Below are 23,384 nucleotides of genomic sequence, written 5' to 3'. Positions count from 1 at the left end.
ACAAAATCTTTCCAACTTGAATGAGGCTGAACATCTTTTCATATCCTCATTATCCGTCTCTATTTTTCTGTGAATTATCTGTTCTTATCCTTTGCCTGTTTGTAATTGTAGTGTACTTTTGGTCAGTGAATGCTTATTGGGCAATAATGATAGGCTTGATAAAAAAAGTCTGGGAAGACTTGGTACCAAACTGCGAACAGTGTTTACCTCCAGGGAGTGACCATATAGGAAATGAGGGCGATAGTTTCATTTTTATTTTGTATCATCTTATTTTACAATGAATTTGTATTAATTTTGTAATTGAAAAAAATACATAGGAAAACAATAACAACAGCAACAACAACAACAAATGTTTGGCCTGGATTCTCATGGCTGGAAATTCATGTTGGGTTCAAGTTTTTATTGATCACAACTTATTTTTTGGTTCATACGCAAAAAACATTTATTGAACGCCTCCTAGTCACCTGGCACTGCCCTAGGCACTTTCGTAGGCCTTTCATCCTCAATCTCACAACAGCCCTGTGAGGCAGGAATTGGCCTCATTTTAGAGAGTTCATAACAGGTAGGAGATTATTGCTTGTACCTCTATTTGCCACATGTTTTCAGGGGCCAGAGGTTCTTATTGGTTGTTGAGTCATTGGTCAAGAGCTGTCACTGGTCAGGGGTTCTTACAGGTTGCTCTAAGATTCAAATAATCAAACTACTAGAATTTTCCCCAGACAGGAGTGATGGGGTAGGTGGGATAAGAGTGGAGGAAGGAGAGTCAGTAGTCTCTCCCTTGTAGCACCATTTGAGCTTGCTTTGGTCACTCAGTGAACACTGAGTGAACAGTCACTTGGTGAACAGTGAGGGGAGGGGACAGTGGGAGAGGAGGGAAAGTAGTTATAAGTCTTCTCGTTTCTTCAGGATGAGCTTCCTCACAAGTGCTGTAATCTGGGGCCTTAACTCCTCCACCGACATGGTTGGGTCCCAAGCCCCTATCACCTTTCCATCTGGGGCCACTAGGTACTTCCAGAAGTTCCAGGTGGGCTCCTTTCCAGAAGTCTCTAGAGCAAAGGAAGAAGGAGAGCAAAGTGTGCTTCCCTGTGTCCCCTCTCCTGGAATCCCACTATTGGTGTCCATCCCTCCCTTGAAGTAGTGGTTCTATTAGTTAGAATGAACTGGAGAGCTTTTAAAAATCCTGATGCCCAGTCCATACCCCCAGACCACTTAAGTAAGAATATCTGGGGGTGAGACTCAGGCATCAGTATTTTTCAAAAGCTTTCCAGGAGATTGCAATCTGGTGCCCAGGTTGAGAACTACTGCTCTATGATTCTGTGAAGTGCTGGGTAAGGCAACATCAGACCTTCCTTTATTAATGACCTCAAACTACTACACAGTCTATATCCTATTTTCTGATTAAATCTCAATGGTTTCCAAATGTTAGTCCATGGACTCTCTGCATCTGAATCATGGTGGTGGTGGTGGTGGTGGAGGAGGGGGGTTAATATAAACAGATTCTTGGGCTCTGCTTCAGTAGGTCTCAGGCTAATGCATTTTTAAGAGGTCCCCAGGTACTTCTAAAGCACAGCCAGGTTTGATCTATAACTATGGGAACTGAGAAGGAACTAATAAAAACACACAGGGGAAAAAAAACAAATATTAGGATTGACCCACAAAGCAAAATTCAAATTGCCTCAGTAAGGGACCTTTTGTTTGCTACACTGTTGTTTGTTATTTACTCTTCCAGGTGAATGGATTGGCGGGGGGTCGGGGGGTGGGGGGGTGGGGGGCGGGGGGTGGGTGGGGGTTGGGGGGTGGTAGTGAGGGATATGAAGGCAACCAGAAGCATGGAATAGGAGGTGGGAGAAGGCAAAAATGGAGCCCCCAAAGGAAGAGAGAGGCCTGAGAAAGGAAACAGTACTTAATGACAAGCTTGGCTAATGACCCCATTTTGTGGTTCTGAGGCTTCTGCGGAAGGAATCTATTTCTCAAATATTAAGATCTGTTTGTTTCTTTTTATGGCTGCGCCACACAGCTTGCTTGGGATCTTAGTTTCCCAACCAGCAACTGAACCCAGGCCGGGTAGTGGAAGCGCCGAGTCCTAACTGCTGCACTGCCCGGGAATTCCCAAGATCTGGTATTTTAGCTCAGAAGGTTTCTCTCCTGTGGCCTACACGATTTGCCTCTGACTCAGGACAGGAGATATGGGCCGGCCTTCTCCAGGCATGTGGCATCCCCTGCCTGCAGCTAAGTCCATAAGCTCAACTAATTCACACTGACTAAAATCTGAGGGTCCAGTCTCCTTCTAGGAGCCACTGCAGATGGAAACAGGAGCCCAGAGAAGTCTGCAAGAGTGACTCTGAGGGAGAACTGCAAGGCAGCAGGGGCGGAGATATTCTTAAGCAGGAATACTCCTCAGTTCATCCTCAAAGATTAGTGCTAGAACAGACCATCAACCCGCCTGTGTGGGTCTAAGGGGCCCCAGGTCACCCAGCCAGCCAGTAGCTTCTGCTGCCCAGGGAGCTGAAGGAAGGTGAGGGAAAGGCTCAGGACTCACGGATCAGGTACTTGAAGGCAGGGTGGGCACCAGTGCCGGTGACTGTGATCTTGCTAAACATGGGGAAAGAGACACTGTAGGTGTGGCGGGCAAAGTTCTCAATCTCCTTGTTGCTGTTGGGCTCCTGCTGGCCAAACTGGTTGCAGGGAAAGGCAAGCACGTTGAAGTGGTGAGGTCCCAGGTCCCGCTGTAGCTGTTGCAGGGCCCGGTAGTGCTGGTCTGTGAAGCCACACTCGCTAGCCACGTTCACCACCAGGGACACCTGGGTGGCAAAAGCAAAACCCAGACACATACACAAACCAGTGAAGAGGCACACACTTGTACATGGCCTGACATGCCCACGTATGTGATGCCCCCTCAACAATTAATGCTCTCTCTCATAAACATGCAGGGTCTTACAGACGTGTGAAACACATACATAAACATTCATGAGAATAAGTACACAATACACATGAATGGGTGTGCCTGTGCCCCTCAACACAAAGATACATCAGCACACATCACACATGCCCACAAACACACAGAACACCATCACAGAGAGAGGCACACACACTGGTGAACGCACATCAGGAGGTGATACAGGAGAGAGAAAAAGCAGACCTGGGTTCAATTTCTGGCTCAGTCAACTAGCACTCATCATTCTACACTGTAGTTGCCTATACATGTGTTGGTCTTCCTTCTAGAATGTGAACCCACTGAGGGCAGGAGCTATGTTCACTTCATTACTGGGCCTGACACATGGAAAAGTCTCAGAAAGTATGTGCTGAATGAATAAGTAAGTGTGCACATATATATGATCACCTGAATGGGTACATAGACAGACATGGTTTTCTTGATAAAAGGATCCGAAGAACCTCAGGGCAATCCCTTTTTGCCCCTCTCCCTCCAGTAAACAAATACCACTTTCTTCTATCACTAGACTAACCCTTAAATTTATGATTGCCTTATAATATATTTATTTATTGCCGTTCGGTGATAAATATAAATCTGGCTGATGGAACTTGATTATATTACTGCAGTTACAATTTTGGCACCAATGCTATGTTTTTAGCTTCTAGTTATATATTATTAAAGGATTTAAATTCTCACTCTGTGTTTAGGTAGCCAAGCCCTATCTCTCTGGCCACTTCTTATTTTATTATTTTTTTTAAAATTTTGTTTATTGATTGATTGATTTTTGGCTGCATTGGGTCTTTGTTGCTATGCGTGGGCTTTCTCTAGTTGCGGCGAGTGGGGGCTACTCTTTGCTGCAGTGCGTAGGCTTCTTATTGCTGTGGCTTCTCTTGTTGCGGAGCACGGGCTCTAGGCGCGCAGGCTTCAGTAGTTGCAGCATGCAGGCTCAGTAGTTGTGGCTCACAGGCTTATTTACTCCGCGGCATGCGGGATCTTCCCGGACCAGGGATAGAACCTGTGTCCCCTGCACTGGCAGGCGGATTCTTAACCACTGCACCACCAGGGAAGTCCTGGCCACTTTTTAGAAAAGGCAGGATTATACCAGCTGGCTCCATAAAGAGGGCCACCTTCCAGGGGCAGCCTGGGGCACTGGACATGCTCGGGCACAGACTGCTGAGGCTGGACAGGGTTTCTAGACCTCAGCACTACTGACACTTGGGGCTGGATAATCTTTGTTGTGAGGTAGCTGTCCTGTTCATTGTAGAATGTTTAGTAGCGTCCCTGGCCTCCACCCAGTAGACACCTAGTCTTAACAATCAAAAATGTCTACAGACATTGCCGAATGTCCCCTGGGGAAAAAGATCACCACCAGCTCACCAGCTGAGAACCACTGAGCTAGGCGATGAGAACCACTGTGCTGTATCTCCCTCACCCATTCCTTGGGGCCACAGGCTGTTAGAACAACCTCCCCCATTTTGTCAGCATATGCCATATTGCGCCTCTGGTGGTGAGAAACTGGGACTCTTAGTTCCCTTCACTAGTTAGAGGTCTTCCTCTTTCTTCTTTACGGGATCCTTGGGCATTGAGAGCATTAAAGGTTGTTTATTTCTAACCTACATCTTGTGTGTCTGCCCATACTTTTGGAAGGAGGGAAATCCTATTTCTATTTCCGTGCCTGAATCCAAAAAGCTTATCTTTAAAGTGACCAAAACACAGACAGATACACCTAAATACACACAGTAAATTTACATATACGTATACAAGCACAGATGCAGACTCAGATGAGTACACAGAAGCAAGCAAACAAACACACCATTCACATACACGCTACACTCAGGCCTATATGTACATAACCTCACAGTGTAGCCAAGGGCATTCCTGAGTGTCACCCATTTATCTACACTCAACACTGGTCTAAATGACTGTCTTCCCAGTTAGCGTGAGGGCACAAACCATACAATTTTGCTCATGGCTATGTCTCCAGGGCTGGACCCAGTGGCAGGCATGTAGTGCCTATAAAGAGGCCAGTGGTTTTTGCTTCCAATTTTTAAAAAACCCATGGTAAAATACACATAATGAGCCAGTAGCTATTTGCAGGTGAATGAATGACCATATTGCCCAAGTGGCAAACCAAGCTTGGGTTAACACACAGTTTCCCTGGACTGACTGTTCCTGGTTTCCCTCTAAAGTTGGAAATAAGCTGGAAATTAAGACATGGGCTCTGGAACTGGACTGCCCGGGTTCAAATTCTAACTCCACCTCGTAGCAGGTGTGTGACTTCATTTTTTTTTTTTCAGTTTCTTTCTGATTGATTTCTAGGCCTCTCGCTCCAATGCTTTTTAGGATCTACCAGTGGACCTAGAGGATGAAAACACTCAGAATTCTGGGACTACTTTCCAGGTAATTTTTCTCCAGGATTTCTGTTCCTCACATCCTGGATGCCTTATTACTTCTGAAAGCAAACAGCCTTTGTCTGTTTTTGTCTTAGCATCTATTACTATTAGGAATTACATTGTTCATTTCTCCGTTCCTTGTTTATTGCCTTTCTCCTCTCCACCGCATATAAGCTCTGTTAAAGGGGAAACTTAGCTGTTTTGTTCACCGTTGTATCCACAGAGCTGGCACAGTACTTAGTATACGGTAGGTGCTCAACAATAAATAATGAATTAATGAGTAGCAGAGCTGGTCAAGTGCTAAACCTGGGGCTCTCTGGTGAGCTGCTCCAGAGGGAAGGGAAGGCCTGAATGGCAATGGGCCCTTTGCCCTGAGTCCTGGATGAGGTTCCTGCTGGGGCCCCACAAACACAAGCACAGAGCAAGCACTTTACCAAGTGCTTCCACATTGTCACCTCATTTGAAACTCACAATACCTTGGGGCGGGGGGCAATCAGGACAAGGACTACTATACCCAGTACTCCCAGGATAACTGAGAATTCCAAGGCTTAGAGAGTACTTTCTTCACTAAGGATGGCCTTGCTCCTGGGAGAAGAATGCTAACAGCCACTTGTGTGTGTGTGTGTGTGTGTGTGGTCCATCCAAATCTGGATGCTGGGCCTCCCTGTCCATTAGAAACCAACTCCCCACCCTTTCCACACCACAGCCTGAGGTCCACCTTGAGAAGTGAAATTGGAGGGCTCTTCATTACACACAGTGCAACATTTCGGTCTCTGAAGGTAGCGTTCAAGGCCCCTCTTGGTCCCTCCCTACCCTCTTCAGCCTCATCTTTCACCCTCATGCTTTATGCTCCTTCAAGCACAACTGCTTGAAGACCTCCCCACCAGCATCACCATTCTTACTCTTTAGTTCTGAGTCTTGGCATTTGACAGTTCTCTTTGCCTGGAGTGCTCTTCTTGGTCTTACTAAAACTCACTCTTGTTTCACAGACTCACCCAGGCACACTTCCTCTCGCAAGTCCTCTCTGAGCTGAGACTCCCTCTCGGTAAGGAGGTAGCAGTTATACTGGATGACACTTAAATCTCAGCCTGAGCTCCCAGCTAAAAAGTTTGCCTAGAGTAGGCCACGGATGGATAAGCGGTTCTCCTCCAGGCTCCGTGCTTTCTAGCGCTGTGCGACCTTCCCTCTCTGGGGATGGGATGATCTGTGTAAGGTGCGACCTTCCCTCTCTGGGGATGGGATGATCTGTGTAAGGATGATCTGTGTAAGGTCCCCTTGTGTCTGAAATGGTAACTCCCTCTGCACCGAGCTTTCATTTCCACAATGTTCTCACTGGACTGATTATCACCAACTCCCTCTGTTCCGAACGTGGAAACTGGGGATGGGAGAGACAAAGGCCCTAGGTTGCTAGGGTTACTTTTTAGATCAGTGTGTGAGAGGCTGGGCCCCGCTGCCCAAAATCGCTGGGAGGGAAATCGGCGCCGGCAGCGAGAGTTTCGGGTTTCACCGCGCGCCGGGCCATGCCACGTAGTCGAGGGACAGACCCGGCGCAGGATCTGGGGGCGCCGCGCCCGGCGGGATGTCTGGGTGGGGGTGGGGAGCCAGGGCAGGGTGGCCGGGCGGCCAGAGCCCCTCGGAGCCACACCCGGCAGGGTCCCGGGCGCCGGGCGCCCCCGTCAGGCCCCGGCTGGATGGCGCCGAGGCCCGGCGGGCGGACACTCACCGAGCCGCGGTACTTCTCCAGAGACACCAACTTGCCCCGGATGTTGACCGCCTTGAAGTCGTAGAAGTCCTGCTCCCGCTGCGCGCAGGCCGCAGCCGCCAGGAGCAGCCATGCTGCCGCCAGTCCCGCCACCATGACTCGCTCCCGAGCAGGCGGCGTGGCAAAGGCAAAGGCAGGGCTGGGGTCACGGGCGCGGGGGGCGGGAGGAGGCGGCCCCGGCTCCAAGCGGCCAGCCGGGCAGGACGCGCCCCCTTCTCCGCGGGCGGTGGACAGCTGGGCTCTGGACCTCAGTCTCCCCATCTGTACTGCGGGAGCGTTGGACTCCGCGCCCCTTTCCGGACCCTAGAGCCGTGGTTTCAGGATTCTGCCCACTGAGACCGGAATTCGTTTCAATGAGGCTCCCTCTTGCTCCAGGATGTAGCGACTAGGTAGGGAAAGGGAGGTGGAAAACTGCATCTGGGAGCTTAGCTAGTTTTTAATTAGTGCAGTGCCCTTAGGCTGGTCGCTGCACCTCTCTGGGCCCCAGTTTCTCCATCTGTTGCCTTCCTGATGCACCTAGACAGTACAGAATGAGAGTAATAGAAAAATGGATGTGAAACTTTTTTGTCAGCTGAATGGTGCCTACGGACTTTAGGTGAATGAATGGACGTCCCCTGAAAGGGATGAGACAGAGGAGAAGAGAAGAGAGAGGGTCTATTTCAGGTCGGGTTCCTGGGAAGCAGATTCTGAGATGGAGATTGCAGTAAAGGGTGTTTATGTGGGAGTGCCCTTGGGATCCACACCTGTGGAAGGGAGGGGGAGGGAACAGGAGTGGGCAGAAGAAGTCCAGAGGTCCACGCAGGCCCAAGGACAGTCATGGCTGACCCCACAGGGGCTCTGGAACTAGAATGGCCCATCAGCGTTGTCCCCAGATGAGCTAAGATGACCAGACCGGGCCTCTAATATCCCTGCCTTCATCTTTCGTGGGATGTGGGGCCATCTGGGAAGGGCTATGACAGGAGCCAAGGGGGCCCTGTCCCTGGGGGGCTGACAGTTAAAGGCTCTTCACTGACAGCATTCCCAATAGCTGGTGTTACAAGTCTTCACTGATGGGGGATCTGGGCAGCACTTCACAGTGTTTCCCAAACTTGGAAAACCCTTATGGAGCCCCACTAAGTGCCAAGCACGGTGCTGGGTGCTGACGCTGTACTAGTTCTCCAGGAGATCACAGGCTGCCTTGAGAAAACTGGAGCTTTCATGTAATGCGGTACAGGCTAAGCACTTACACAGTCATTCAACAAACACTTTTTTTTTTTTTTTCTGTATGCGGGCCTCTCACTGTTGTGGCCTCTCCCGCTGCGGAGCACAGGCTCTGGACGCGCAGGCTCAGCGGTCATGGCTCACGGGCCTAGCTGCTCCACGGCATGTGGGATCTTCCCAGACCAGGGCACGAACCCATGTCCCCTGCATCGGCAGGTGGACTCTCAACCACTGCGCCACCAGGGAAGCCCAACAAACACTTCTTGAGCACCCATTCTACACCAGCTTCTCTTCTAGGTGCCCCTCATACAGTGATGAACAAGACAGCATGGGGGAGACAGTTATCGAATCATTCATAAATAGCTCTAAAATTACTATTGTGGTAAGTGCCACCTAAACTAGCCTGGGGAGGGGGCACAAAGAGGGCTTTCCAGAGGAAAGAAGTTTTTGTTTTTGTTTTTTTTTTGTTTTTTAACATCTTTATTGGGGTATAATTGCTTTACAATGGTGTGTTAGTTTCTGCTTTATAACAAAGTGAATCAGTTATACATATACATATGTTCCCATATGTCTTCCCTCTTGCGTCTCCCTCCCTCCCACCCTCCCTATCCCACCCCTCCAGGCTGTCACAAAGCACCGAGCCAATATTCCTGTGCCATGTGGCTGCTTCCCACTAGCTATCTACCTTATGTTTGTTAGTGTGTATATGTCCATGACTCTCTCTCGTCCTGTCACAGCTCACCCTTCCCCCTCCCCATATCCTCAAGTCCATTCTCCAGTAGGTCTGCAATTTTATTCCTGTCTTACCCCTAGGTTCTTCAAGACATTTTTTTTTCTTAAATTCCGTATATATGTGTTAGCATACAGTATTTGTCTTTCTCTTTCTGACTTACTTCACTCTGTATGACAGATTCTAGGTCTATCCACCTCATTACAAATATCTCAATTTCGTTTCTTTTTATGGCTGAGTAATATTCCATTGTATATATGTGCCACATCTTCTTTATCCATTCATCCGATGATGGGCACTTAGGTTGTTTCCATCTCCGGGCTATTGTAAATAGAGCTACAATGAACATTTTGGTACATGACTCTTTTTGAATTTTGGTTTTCTCAGGGTATATGCCCAGTAGTGGGATTGCTGGGTCATATGATAGTTCTATTTGTAGTTTTTTAAGGAACCTCCATACTGTTCTCCATAGTGGCTGAACCAATTCACATTCCCACCAGCAGTGCAAGAGTGTTCCCTTTTCTCCACACCCTCTCCAGCATTTATTGTTTCTAGATTTTTTGATGATGACCATTCTGACTGGTGTGAGATGATATCTCATAGTAGTTTTGATTTGCACTTCTCTAATGATTAATGATGTTGAGCATTCTTTCATGTGTTTGTTGGCAGTCTGTATATCTTCTTTGGAGAAATATCTATTTCGGTCTTCTGCCCATTTTTGGATTGGGTTGTTTGTTTTTTTGTTATTGAGCTGCATGAGCTGCTTGTAAATTTTGGAGATTAATCCTTTGTCAGTTGCTTCATTTGCAAATATTTTCTCCCATTCTGAGGGTTGTCTTTTGGTCTTGTTTATGGTTTCCTTTGCTGTGCAAAAGCTTTGAAGTTTCATTAGGTCCCATTTGTTTATTTTTGTTTTTATTTCCATTACTCTAGGAGGTGGGTCAGAAAGGATCTTGCTGTGATTTATGTCATAGAGTGTTCTGCCTATGTTTTCCTCTAAGAGTTTGATAGTTTCTGGCCTTACATTTAGGTCTTTAATCCATTTTGAGCTTATTTTTGTGTATGGTGTTAGGGAGTGATCTAATCTCATACTTCTACATGTACCTGTCCAGTTTTCCCAGCACCACTTATTGAAGAGGCTGTCCTTTCTCCACTGTACATTCCTGCCACCTTTATCAAAGATAAGGTGTCCATATGTGCGTGGGTTTATCTCTGGGCTTTCTATCCTGTTCCATTGATCTATCTTTCTGTTTTTGTGCCAGTACCATACTGTCTTGATTACTGTAGCTTTGTAGTATAGTCTGAAGTCAGGGCTCTGAAGAATGAGTCGAAATTAGCCAGGGTAAACCAAGTGCAAAGGTCCTGAGAGAGAAACATGGTGCATTGAGAAACAAAGGCTAGTTTGGCTGGAGCAGAGAGAGCAAAGGGTGAGAAGAGAAAGGTGGAGAGGCAGCACAGGGGTGAGGTCACACAGACCTGGCAGGCCACAGTGAAGATTATGGTCACTTTCTTAAGACTAAGCAGGCAACAAAACAATAAATCAAGCTCTCACTGGTAGCATTTGCCAATTTCGGTGGTATACTACTCTCACCATGGTTGATTTTGAGCCGCCAACATGATGTCACTGAACACGGAGTTAGGAAGGGATGCAAGAGTGGCACACCGTAGTATAGTATTTCCATAATACAGACAGAATAGATGTAAATGACCCCAAGAGTATAAAAATAATAAAATATAGTAAAATAATTAGAAAGTGATGTTTTTAATATTACTTTTGCTTTTAATATAATTTATTTTATCTTTCAAGTTTATATAATTTAATTTTCAGTAGTGGCTGTGTTTAATACTCTGGTTCCTCTTCAGATCGTATGAGTCTTTCGCCCTTTTCAGTAATAGCTGTGTTTAACAAGAGGCTGAAAAAATTCCTGAAAATGTAACAATTGGCTGTAGGAGTCAGCTCCAGACATCACTCTTATCTCTAGTTAGGTTGGATATATGAGTCTGGATTTGGAGGAGAGATCTAGGTCAAAGATAGAAATTTGGGAGTGGACAGCACTGAGTATTTAAAACCATGACACTGGATGATGGTGGAGAGTTAGTGTAAAGACAGTCCTTGGGACTCCAGCGTTCAGCTTCAGGGAGATGAAGACATCAGGAAAATGAGAGGGAACCAGCAGAGGAGACTGAACAAGAGTAGCCAGAGGAAGAACAAGAACCAAAAGAGTGCAATGTCATGGAGGCCAAGTGACAAATTTGTCCCAAGGAGGAGAGAGCGATAAATTGGTTAAATGCTGCTGATAAATCTAGTAAGAATAGGACTGAGAACAGAGCATTGGATTTAGCAATTTGTCCTCCACCAATAAAGGGAATTAACCAAACAAAAATACAGTATTTTCATGCCTCTTTGCCACGTTACTCACGCTGCTCCCTCTGCCTGGGTTTTTGGGTTTTTTTTTTCCTTCCTTATCCTTATAGCAAGCTCCCTTACTGCTTCCAGGCTTTATCAGTCAGAGTGTCAGAAGGAAACAGATGACACACTGAGATTGGGATAATTAGACAAAGGTTTATTCACAAGGCGACTAATTTCAAACTTGTGGGTGGGGTGTAGAGGAAGACAAGGGATAGTTCAGGAACATATCTGGGCTGTTAACACCCCTTGACCTGAATGGGTGGGGAAGTGGGGAGAAATTACAGAATCTGGAAAGAGTCCTGTTCATCAAGCCATCTTGAAAGGGGCAATTACCTTCAGAGGAGGTTCACAGCCAGCCCAAGGCAAACTTACAGGGAGGGAACCAGGGAATTACTACCTGGCCCTCCCTCCCCTCCCTCTCACCAATCTCCTGCAAGGGTGTGGGCCCATACCTAAGTGGAAGCCAGGGATCAAAGGAGCCCATTGACTTACTCTGTACAGCTTCAGTGTACTGGGCAGACAGTGAGTGGACAGTGGATCTAAAGGACCAAACAGAAGGTATTCAGCACACAAACTCAGCTCAAAAAACAACTTCTCTTTGAGGCTTTTCTCAATACCTTTAGATAGTTAGATGCCCCTATATTATGCTCCCCTTTAACGTAGCACTTATGCTGTATTGCAGTGATCCTCAGTCCCAAGTGCACCTTAGAGTCACCTGGGGAGCTTTTAAAAAATACTAATATCCAGGCCCCATCCCAGACCAATTGAATCAGAAAGTCGGGGAATAGAGCCTCAACATTAACTAGTGCTTTAAAAAAGAAAATCCTCCGGGTGATTCTAAGATGCAACCAGAATTGAGAAGCACTGCTGTGCTTTCATTGCCTATCTGCCTGTGTTTCCTTAAGGAGTCTGTGAGTGCTTTGAGGGCAGGACTGTGTCTGATTCAAACCTGTGTCTTTAACATGCAGCACAGAACCTGATACAGGGCATTAAAGAGTATGATGACTACACGTTTTGTGTAATTTTATTAGGATTGTGGTATAGAGTCGCCTAGGGCCTTGTTTTTCAAACTGTGTGTTGCAATCCATTAGTACGTCATAGAATCAACTTAGTGGCTTGGAGCAGCATTGAAAAAAAAAAAAGAATTGAATAGAAAATACTGAGTGAGTCCTGTATAGTAAGGATTAGTATAATATTGTGAAACAGCTATGTGTGATCTAAACTATAATGTAAGCAATGTTTCTACTATGGGTTGCATTCAAAATGCTTGAAATCCACTGACCTAGGACAAGTAATATAACTCCCTTTGCTTCTGTTTTGTTATCTTTAAGATGGGGCTAATAATAGTACCTCCTACCTCATGGGATTGTAATGAAGATGAAATAAGCTAACATATATAAAGTGCTTGGTGTCTAGCACAGAGTAAATAATCAACAGCAGTTGTTTTATTGTTCAACAACAAAAACATTTTAGAAAAGCAGAATATAAAATTTTGTTTATCCTGTGATTACTGCTGTATAATATTAGGCATACAGATAGATAAAGGCTTTTTGTCTTACTATTTCAGATCAGTTATTATTGGTAAATGCTATGGCAATAAATAACCCTTTACAAATAGGAAGCTGTGTACTCAAGCTCTTTCCTTTTCTTGAGGCCAGGAACATTGTGGGGCCTGACTGGGGCGGTGGAGGTACTGCCTTAGATTCTATCTGAGGCTCTGTCCTATTAATATCTCCACCACAAATGACCAGTGCCCACAGGCTATCTCTGCACCTGCTCTTGGAAAATTAACACAGCTCTGTTTAGAGGCCCTGGGCGGAGGAACTCAGCAGGGCTTACTTATTTAAGTACCCAAAGCACTTAGCAGCATGCCTGGCACTCAATAAATTTGGGCTAAATTGAATTGGACTATTGATAACTGTTGTATGACCTTGATCAAGTCACTCCCACTCTTTGGCCCGGAGCTTCCTGTGTGTAAAGTAAAGGAGATTGCATGGAAGGTTAGAGGTAGAAGGCACCTCTGATTTTATAAGTGAGGAAGCTAAGACTCAACTAGGAAAAGAGACTTGCCCAAGTTCACACCACAAGTTAGTAGAGAGGCAGGGGCTATAGCTGAAGTCTCTCCACTCCATAGTAAGGCACTTTCTACGACATGGTGTTGTCAATCCAATTCTTTAATCCTAGGAAACAGAGACAACAAACTAAAGGTACACATAGTAGCAGGGATAGATCTTAAAAAATATGTACCCAAGTGTACAAGTTACAGAATGAGAACCATAATCCGTCACCATTTACATAAATGTAAACTGTGTGTACACAATATGAAAACACACATTTACAAGAACAATACAAAGTTACACAATAAATACATTAAAGAGTTATCTGTAGGGGTTGGGAGAGGAAAGAGGGTAGAAGGGAATAAATAAGTAGATAAGACGAAAGACCAGAGAAGACAACTGAATAATATGTTTAACTCTCTGCACTTGAAGTCAAAAAATAAAATAAAATAAAATAACCTCTGCTTTCTTGTGGATTTTATTTCTAGCAGTATGTGTAAAATACAAAGCACATAGGCTCCGTCATTGATTTCTAAAAATCTCCCTCCTCTCCCTGGCCTCTACCCTCCTTTAGGCCTCAGCTTCTCTCACTGGGACTCCCCGAGCAGCTTTCCCCTTGATCTCCCGACCTCCACCCTTGCTCCATCCAATCCAATGCAGTTTTCCATAAAGGAACCAGAATAATCTTTGTCACACAAAAATCTGATCCTGGTTCTCCATTGCTTAAATACCTTCAGTGGCTTTGTGACAAAATGACCTAGGCAGCGTGGAGCAGTGATCGAGCATGCTGGAGTTGTCTGAGTGGGTGTGTAGCCAAGTTCTGCCATGTTCTGTGGGATTTTAAGCAAGTTAATTAACCCTACTGTGCCTCAATTTCCTCATCTATAGAATAGGAATAATAGGCACCTACTCATTTTGTGGTTGGAAGATTAAATAAATGTAAATATGTAAAGTATTTCAAACAATGCCTGTTATACCACAAACATTTAGATATCATGATTGTCATTCCCAGGCTCTTGACAGTTTGGGTCTCATGTAACCCTTCAGTCTCATGTCCTGCCTCTTCCTTCTTGTTTCTGATGCCTGTAAGGCCTTGCCTCCTCTCCCTTGCCTGGTGGACTCACACTTGATTAGAATTCCCTTTCTCCGGAAAGTCATGCTTCAGTCCCCTTGCCTCAGATGGGGTGCAGTTGATGGGGAGTCCTTTCTCTGTGCTCCTCAGACCCCTGTGTATTTACCCCTGTCGTGTTGTAAATTTCTCTTCAAGTGTCTGTTTGCCAAACACATAGAGCCTGGCACGTGGTAGGTATTCAGTAAACATTTCTCTTTATAAACTTTTTATTGATGAATAATATATGTACAGCAAAATTAATATATCTTAAGCATACAGCCTTAATAAAATTTTGAAAACTGCACACACCATATAACCTGCACCCAGATCTATAAACAGAACATTTCCAGGACTCTGGAAGCCCTCCTCATGCCGCCTTCTAGTCACTACCTCCCAAGTCCCCAATCTTGACTTTTGCAGCATAGATTACTTCTGCCTGTTTTTGTACTTTATCTAAGTGTAATCATATAGAATGTACTCTTTTCTATCTAGGTTCTTTCACTCATCGTATGTTTCTCTCAGTCTTCAATATTTCATATTTTTGTGTATAGTTGTAGATTGTTCATTCTCCTACTGTGTGTATATTATTAAGTTGTATGAATATGCTATAACTTTATCCATTCTACTGTTGATGGGCACTCAATAACTATTTCTTGAATAAATGAAGAAATCTGTCCATTCCGCTACATTTTTAATTTCTTGAGGAAAGAGACTGGATTTTATTAATTTTTAAGTCCCCAGGACCTAGCACAGGGCCTGGCACTTGGTGGGAGCCCAATGAGTATTTGAGGAATGAACCGATGCATAATTCCCCTGAGACTTTGTAATTAAACTGGTCACTTCCCCATCCTTGGTGGGGCCCCAGCTTCAGAGCCCTGGGTGATGCAGGTGAGTTGCTAGGCAACAGCATGAGGTTGGCTCTGGGGTCACAGTGGAGAGTATGCTGCGGAGGAGGCTGAGGCCGAGGTAATTGGAAACATTTCTATTCAGCAGCCTCTGAACTGCCTCTGGTTTCTCCCCTCCAGCCCATCCCCCACACAGCTGCAGGAGGGATCTTTCTAAAACAGGCATAGGACACAGCATGCTCTATTCCAAAACCTTTGGGCTCTCAGTTGAGGGAACTAAGGTTCTGAGATTTGAAATAACTTGCCCAACGTCCACGGAACAAGTCAAGTGCAGAGCTAAACCCCGGTTTGATTTTAAAGCCCAAGCCCTGGACTTTCCTGGTGGCACAGTGGTTAAGAATCTGCCTACAAGTGCAGGGGACATGGGTTTGAGCCCTGGCCCAGGAAGATCCCACATGCCGCAGAGCAACTAAGCCCGTGCGCCACAGCTACTGAGCCTGTACTCTAAAGCCTGCAAACCACAACTACTGAGCCCGTGTGCCACAACTACTGAAGCCCGCGTGCCTAGAGCCCCTGCTCTGCAACAAGAGAAGCCACCACAATGAGAAGCCCACTTGCCACAACTAGAGAAAGCCCGCGCGCAGCAACGAAGACCCAATGCAGCCAAAAAAAAAAAAAAAAAAAAAAAGAGCTTTAAAGCCCAAGCCCTTTCCAGTATTTTGATTTTGAACAAGTTGGATCTGGGGTGCCCACAGGTCATTAGGTGGAGTGATTCAGGAGTTCATGGGTCACATTGATGCCCACGCCATCAAAGCCTTCAATGGGGTAGGTACTTCAGCAACAAGTGAGAGCGAGAAGGCTGGGAGACCAGTTCTGTGCGGGAGAAGGATGACCTTGATGGTTCCCTCCAACTTGGTATCTGGGGCTCCAATTGTTGGGCTTTGATCCAGAGAACAGCAGCATCAGGACACCAGAGCCTCTCTGCCTAACCTCACTGACCCCAGAAAGGCATAACATAGTGGTAAGCACTTGACCCAGACTGGAAGGACAGAGTAGGGCTGCCAGGAAAGGATTCTAGGAAAAAGGGATTAATTTTGAACAATGAGTAAGAGATCAGGTAGATACAAGGGGAATGTGATGAAGGCAGTTCAAATGGCTAGATGTGGGCTTCCCTGGTGGCGCAGTGGTTGAGAGTCCACCTGCCTATGCAGGGGATGCGGGTTCGTGCCTTGGTCCGGGAAGATCCCACATGCCACGGAGCGGCTAGGCCAGTGAGCCATGGCTGCTGAGCCTGCGCGTCTGGAGCCTGTGCTCTGCAACGGGAGAGACCACAACAGTGAGAGGACCGCGTAACGCAAAAAGAAAAAAAAGGTCTAGACGTATGAGTTTAGGAGAGATTTAATAATCTGGTTGAAGCTACTTTCATAGGTGAAGTTAAAGTTCTTTCAAGCATTCATTCATTCATCCATTCCACAAATATTTCTTGGTTGAGCCATGTACCCTATGTTCAGTCATACTGAACTCACTGCTCCTAACACAATAAACAAAAGCTCTATCCTCTCCGACGTTTGCGTATGTACACAGTTCTATGGGAAACCATGGCAGTAAGTCAGTCTAGATGTGAGATGGAAAAAGGGCATGTGAAGGAAGGCTTCCAGGAGGAAGTGTCATCCAAACTGTTACCAGAAAGATGTGTATTGTTAACCAGGTCAGGAAGGGGAAACAGGGAACTGGTTTAGGTAGAGGAACAACATGTGTAAAGGTTCAAAGGCAAGATGGCATGGACAATTGGAAGAAGCTTCTCACGGCAAATTCTTACACATTCTTCAAGTTTCCACTCAAACATGTCCCTTCTCCTTGTGGAGCTGTTCCCAGTTATTCCAAGGAGATTTGCATCCTCTCCTGTTCCCTGAAGACTTACAATGTCTTTTCTTAGCAGATTCATTACATTATATTGTCATTTATCTGGATTGTAATATTTTGTGCTTGTCTTTTCTCCTAAAGACCATACATTCCCTGAAGGCAGGGAACTATGTCTGATTCTGCTTTGTGACAGCAACTAGTAAACAGTGGTACTATCCCTTTATATCCCCAAATGAAAGGGGATTTTTTCCCACTCATCACTGGGAGAAGACTGGAGTGCTGTCCCTCCTACTCAGGGACCCCAGATTCCAATTTACAACCTACTGACTCAGTGTTATATGCTCAGTTTCCCTTAGACCTTCCCATTTTCCCCATCCTTTTGCTCACTGCCTTGTACCATCTGTACCTGTCCATTTCCTCCTCAGACTGGAAGTCCTTGGAGAGCAAGGATCAGGGTGGATTAATACCTTGGCTCCTCAGTGCCCGGTACAATGCCTGGCACACAGGGAGTGCTTCTCATTAATCACATGTGAAGGAGAAATATAAAGAACAATGAGTTGAATAATACATTCAGGGTGATTACAGACTCTAATTTAACTCAAAGACATCCCATTAAAAAAATTCTTCTTTCCTGGTAGCAATTTTCTATTTGGGACCAGTGACTTGGTTTATTGAGAGACCTTAAAGTGCTGTCGATGTGAGCCAAAGAAGGTTCAGAAAGCCTTTTCTTGGCAGGGACTCAGTCCTTTCTATTATGTCAGTTTCTTTAAACAAAAAAGGATTTAAAAAACCTTTTTTAATTGATTCTCTTCTAAACGCTCAAAGAAAGAAGGTCTGTCCTGTGGCTGGACTGTGATTGACTCTAAAGAATAAAGTGGAGGTCTCTTAATTGTAAGAATGCGAAATGTCTGAACCTCCCCTACTACGTATGGAGTATAATTGGCAATAATTTCCCCTTCCCCCACTCCCTGATTGAGAGACAGCTCACTTCGCATTAGAAGAAAACCAGACCACTAACCTGGGAACCTGAGTCTTGGAAAGAGTTTATTTTACCAGAGCATGCTTCCAGAGGGAGCGGAAAGCAGGAAGCCTGCATTTTCTCTCTGCTTCAGTCCACCTGGTACCTGGACTTATCACCACGCTTATGATTGGCCTCAGCTTTCCCTCCTCCCTCTTGGGACACTTTGCAGCCTTCGAAATATTTGGGCAGATGTTTCCTGTGGAAAATATTCCACAGGGCTGCCCTCTGTTATATGAGTTTCTGGTAGAAGTATCAAAGATCTGAAGCTGGGCCGCGTATCGAGATCCTAGGAGGTATATTGTGCTTGTAAGTGATCTGTTGTAATATTAGAAAATTCCTTCTTAGAAATTTCTTCACATTACCAACAATTTAAAATCCCTTCTTCAGCAGGCAAACTTTGAAATATGTCAGACTCCTGGCCCTACCACTTATTGACTGTATAGTTTTAGACAAGTTGCCTAACCATCTCTGAAACTTAATTTCTTTTGCGGAAATAAATTTTTTTTTTGAAATAACAGTTTCCACCTCCAAGGATTGTTATGAGGTAGAGAGAATAGGCATGTGAAAGAACCTGGAACATAGTAATCACTAATAAATTATAACCATTATTAGTGTTATACCTTGGAACCAGAGGCTCAGTTGGTTTCCATATAAACATTTCCACTGGAGTTAGGGAATTCCTCTAGTCTTCCCTTCCTACTTGCTGCTTTGCACCACCTAGTCCACTCTTTCCTGGGGTCCTGCTTGGCTTCACATCTTGACTCTTCCTTCTCATCTTGCTCTGTTTGCATATAGTAATTTTGTTCCAATGCCTGGTTTGTAACTGACCAGAAAATATTTGATCAATCACTAAATGCAATCAGGGTTTGTATTAGTTTGCTAGGGCTGTCATAACAAAACACCACAGACTGGGTGGCTTCAAGAATAGAAATTTGGGCTTCCCTGGTGGCACAGTGGTTGGGAGTCCGCCTGCTGATGCAGGAGACGCGAGTTCGTGCCCTGGGTCTGGGAGGATCCCACATGCCGCGGAGCGGCTGGGCCCGTGGGCCATGGCCGCTGAGCCTGTGTGTCCAGAGCCTGTGCTCTGTAGCGAGAGAGGCCACAGCGGTGAGAGGCCCACATACCGCAAAAAAAAAAAAAAAAAAAAAAGAATAGAAATTTATTTTCTCTCAGTTCTGGAGGCTAGAAGTCTGAGATCAAGGTGTCTTCAGGTTTGGTTTCTCCTGAGGCCTCTCTCCTTGGCTTACAAGTGGCCACCTTCTCATTGTATCCTTACATGGTCGTCCCTCTGTCCACATATGCCCCTAGTGACTGTGTCCAAATTTCCTCCTCTCATAAGGACACTAGTTAGATTGAATTAGGCCCATCCTAATGGCCTCATTTTAACTTAATCACCTCCTTAGAGACCCCATATCTGAATATAGTCACATTCTGAGGCACTGGGGGTTTGGGCTTCAACATACGGATTTTGATGGAAGGAGACACAATTCAGCCCATAACAGGGTTCTAAGTAGTAAACAACAGAAATTGACTCATTGATTTTAGCAGGAAAAAAAAATATTAAAAGGTCACTGAGGATTTTACAGAATCACAGGGAAGCCTTGGAAAATAGGCAGGAATGAGAGAGGTGAGGCAGTGAGTAACTAGACCACAACTCAAATCACATCACCAAACCAGTCTGGTGAGGGCATTGCTGCTGTGACCAGTGGAACTGCTGTCTCTGGATCCTGCATGCTGCCACTGCCTCACTGGCAACTCAGCATGCCTGCTGCTGCTCCCACTTTGCCACTAGAATGGATTCTCTATGGCCCCTACTCCTCTGGGTCACCAGCTCCTGATTCAAATTTGAGATGGCTGTATCTGATGAGGACACATGCCCTTGCTTACTTGCAAGGGAGGCTGGAAAAACAATCATCTTGTGTTTCCTGCTTCTCTATAAGGCTCTGCCTTCCACCAAGACTCAAGAAGTCTCTCAACATAAGGAGATTCAGAGCCGGGGCACTCAGAATTACAAGTGTCCACTACACTTAACAAACATGTATTGAACTTTTAATTATCATGCCTTGGGAATACAAAGGTGATCAGCATCTTCCTTCAAGAGTTCCAAGTCTAGTATGGTGGGAGACAGATGAGTAAGTGGGCAATTTGAATACACTGCGATAATGGTCATGATGGAGGAAAGCAGGAGGGGGCTATTGAATTACAGAGAAGAGGAAATGACTCACATCAGGAGAAATCAGGGAAGATATTCTGGGAAAGATGATGGCATCTGAGACCTGAAGGACAAAGGAGTGCTAGCTAGCTAAGAAGTACATCTCCCTCTTACTATTCCAGGTGCCTGTTTTCAAAGCCTCTGAAATGAGACACTGCTTGGCATTAGCATCCAACCTAGAGCTGTAGCCACTATTGGCCAGGTACCCCAGCCTTCTGATCTAAGGACAGAGATTGGACACAAGTTTCCACAATACAGAGACATACCCCCATATGCACTGAATTCATTCATTCCTTCATTAATATTCTCAATCTCTTTTGGAAATTTCTAGAACTGTCCAGCCCTGTGCTAGGCAGAGGTAGGAGATGAAAAAAGAGAAACCATGGCTGTGGAGAAAAACAGGCCTGCAGTGGAGCTCAGGATGTGGTCCTGGGGAAGGTCTGCTGGTCACTCAGACTCATTCCCACAGACTGGTACATTACCATGGTCCAGCATCCTGACAGGCTCAGAATCTTGATTTTTGTGGCACATGAAAAGTGGCTGCATCTCTCAGATTAGAGACATACCCTCAGACTCACATTAACAAAGATCACTGTGACTGATGCATAAACCAAAAGTCCATTTATTAATTTGCAAAAAAGAAGCACTATCTGCAAAGCCAATTTAATTCCCAAAGCAGACCAGAGCACACATCAGAAGATCTGTGCATTTTCTCATGGGAAGCCAAGTATCTGGGGGTAGCCTGGTAGGCCTGGAATCAGAGCAAGGGGTGTGAGTCAGTCTCAAGAGAGACCTCTCCATCAGTGAACTTAGACACTCTACTCACTTCAGCTGTTTCTCAACCCTGATTGCACATTAGAAGCATCTGGGGAGATTTCTTACGCGCTCATGCTTGGGCTCTCTCTTCGAGGTTCTGATTTAGTTGGTTACAGCAAAGCCCAAATGGGAATCTTACTTTAAAAGTAGGGCTTCCCTGGTGGCACAGTGGTTGAGAGTCCGCCTGCCGATGCAGGGGACACGGGTTCATGCCCCGGTCCAGGAAGATCCCACATGCCGTGGAGCGGCTGGGCCCGTGAGCCATGGCTGTTGAGCCTGAGCGTCCGGAGCCTGTGCTCTGCAACGGGAGAGGCCACAACAGTGAGAGGCCCGCGTACCGCAAAAAAAAAAAAAAAAAAAAAAGTAGCTGAGACTTCCCTGGTGGTCTAGTGGTTAAGACTCCGTGCTCCCTATGCAGGGCGCCTGGGTTCGAACTCTGATCAGGGAACTAGATTCCGTATGCTGCAACTAAGAGCCCACATGCTGCAACTAAAAGATGCTGCGTGCTGCAACAAAGACCCAGCACAGCCAAATTAATTTATTAATTAATTTTTTAAAAAGTAGCTGAGGCAAGTCTAACATGAAGCAAAGGGCTGATTTCTAGGTCTTGTCAAGGAAATCATGATGTTAATGTTACTTAGCTAAGACTTCTCATCCCAGGGCAGTGTCTGGAGAGATACCTATGACTTTCCCTTTTCAAGTTTCCATGGTTGACCATCCTCCTTTTTCTAGTCACACAGATGTTCTCCAAACAGAATATGTTACAATTGATATGGTTTCCGCTCATTAAATTGCAGTCAGTTTCTAGGTCTGCAGCTTTAAGAATACTTCCAAATCACCTTGGCCACTTGGTGAGAGTTTTGAGTGCTCCCAAACTTCTCTGACAGTTTTACACAGGGGCTCTTAGCTTCCTACAGATGGTTAATTTCATTTATGGAGAGTAGATTTTACTTCAGGGGCAACCTTATTCTCAGTCTTTTTGAGGATGTCCCACTGTTTGCCATCAATCATCCAGAGATTAATCTGAGGCTGTGGAAAGTCAAAGAGAAAGTTTAATTACGAGTTAACTCTGACTCTTATGGACACAGTGGTGGCTCAATTGAAACAATCAGAGAGGTTTTGACCTTTTCGGGGTATGTGACCTTGGGCAAAGGCTTTATCACCCTGAGTTTCATTTGTAACCTGTGGGTTATCATGCCTAGGCTTTTATATATATATATATATATATTTTGGCTGCGTTGGGTCTTTGTTTCTGTGTGCGGGCTTTCTCTAGTTGCCGTGAGCGGGGGCTACTCTTCGCTGCAGTGCGCGGGCTTCTCGTTGCAGTGGCTTCTCTTGTGGCGGAGCACGGGCTCTAGGCGTGTCGGCTTCGGTAATTGTGACACACGGGCTCTAGAGTGCAGGCTCAGTAGTTATGGTACACAGGCTTAGTTGCTCTGCGGCATGTGGGATCTTCCTGGAAGACCAGGGCTCTAACCTGTGTTTCCTGCATTGGCAGGCGGATTCTTAACCACTGCTCCACCAGCGAAGTCCTATCATGCCTAGGCTTTAGAGTTGTGGTGAGCAGTAAAGATACCATATGAAAAATCCTTGGCATGGTGTAAGCACTCAATGAAAATAACTTTTAATATTGATATTATTGAAGGAATCTGTTTTTCAAAAGTTAGGGAGTATTTCCTCAGAACCAAACTCCTTCTCTCTTTAGTTTTTTAGAATAGTAATTTTATCATGCTTTAAAAATAGTCATACATGCTCATAAAAAATTCAAGCAGTACAGAAAAACACAAGGAAGAAAGTAACAGATCACTCTTAATTCTAACACTCAAAATAACATCTTTAACATATGGTGAAAATCATTCTGAACATCTTTATATGTATTTATACAGGATAATTGACACAGAGAAGTAATTTTAAAGGGCTCACACTGAGCAAGATGTTTCAAATAAAATATTTAATTAAAAAGCCTTATTGAAGTTAATTTAACAAATAAAAAATGACGAAAGGATTGATGAATGATAAGTTATAAAAAAGA

The 23,384-nt window shown here is 45.3% G+C and overlaps 1 protein-coding gene across 1 annotated transcript; it reads right to left on the bottom strand.

Annotated features, from left to right (window-relative positions):
* Positions 1-239: 239 nt before the first annotated feature.
* On the bottom strand, positions 240-7,778 carry GPX7 (glutathione peroxidase 7). Its single transcript, XM_079936375.1, has 3 exons — positions 7,049-7,778; positions 2,540-2,801; positions 240-1,046 (listed from the first exon to the last, which is right to left on the bottom strand). Exons 1-3 carry the CDS (start codon positions 7,346-7,348, stop codon positions 883-885), a joined length of 726 nt encoding a protein of 241 aa, XP_079792501.1. The 5' UTR covers positions 7,349-7,778; the 3' UTR covers positions 240-882.
* Positions 7,779-23,384: the final 15,606 nt, after the last annotated feature.

The sequence above is a fragment of the Stenella coeruleoalba genome (assembly GCF_951394435.1).
Source record: "Stenella coeruleoalba genome assembly, chromosome: 1".
NCBI lineage: Eukaryota > Metazoa > Chordata > Mammalia > Artiodactyla > Delphinidae > Stenella > Stenella coeruleoalba.
The sequence above is the reverse complement of the archived record's forward strand: the minus strand, read 5'-3'. Positions and strand labels throughout refer to the sequence as shown.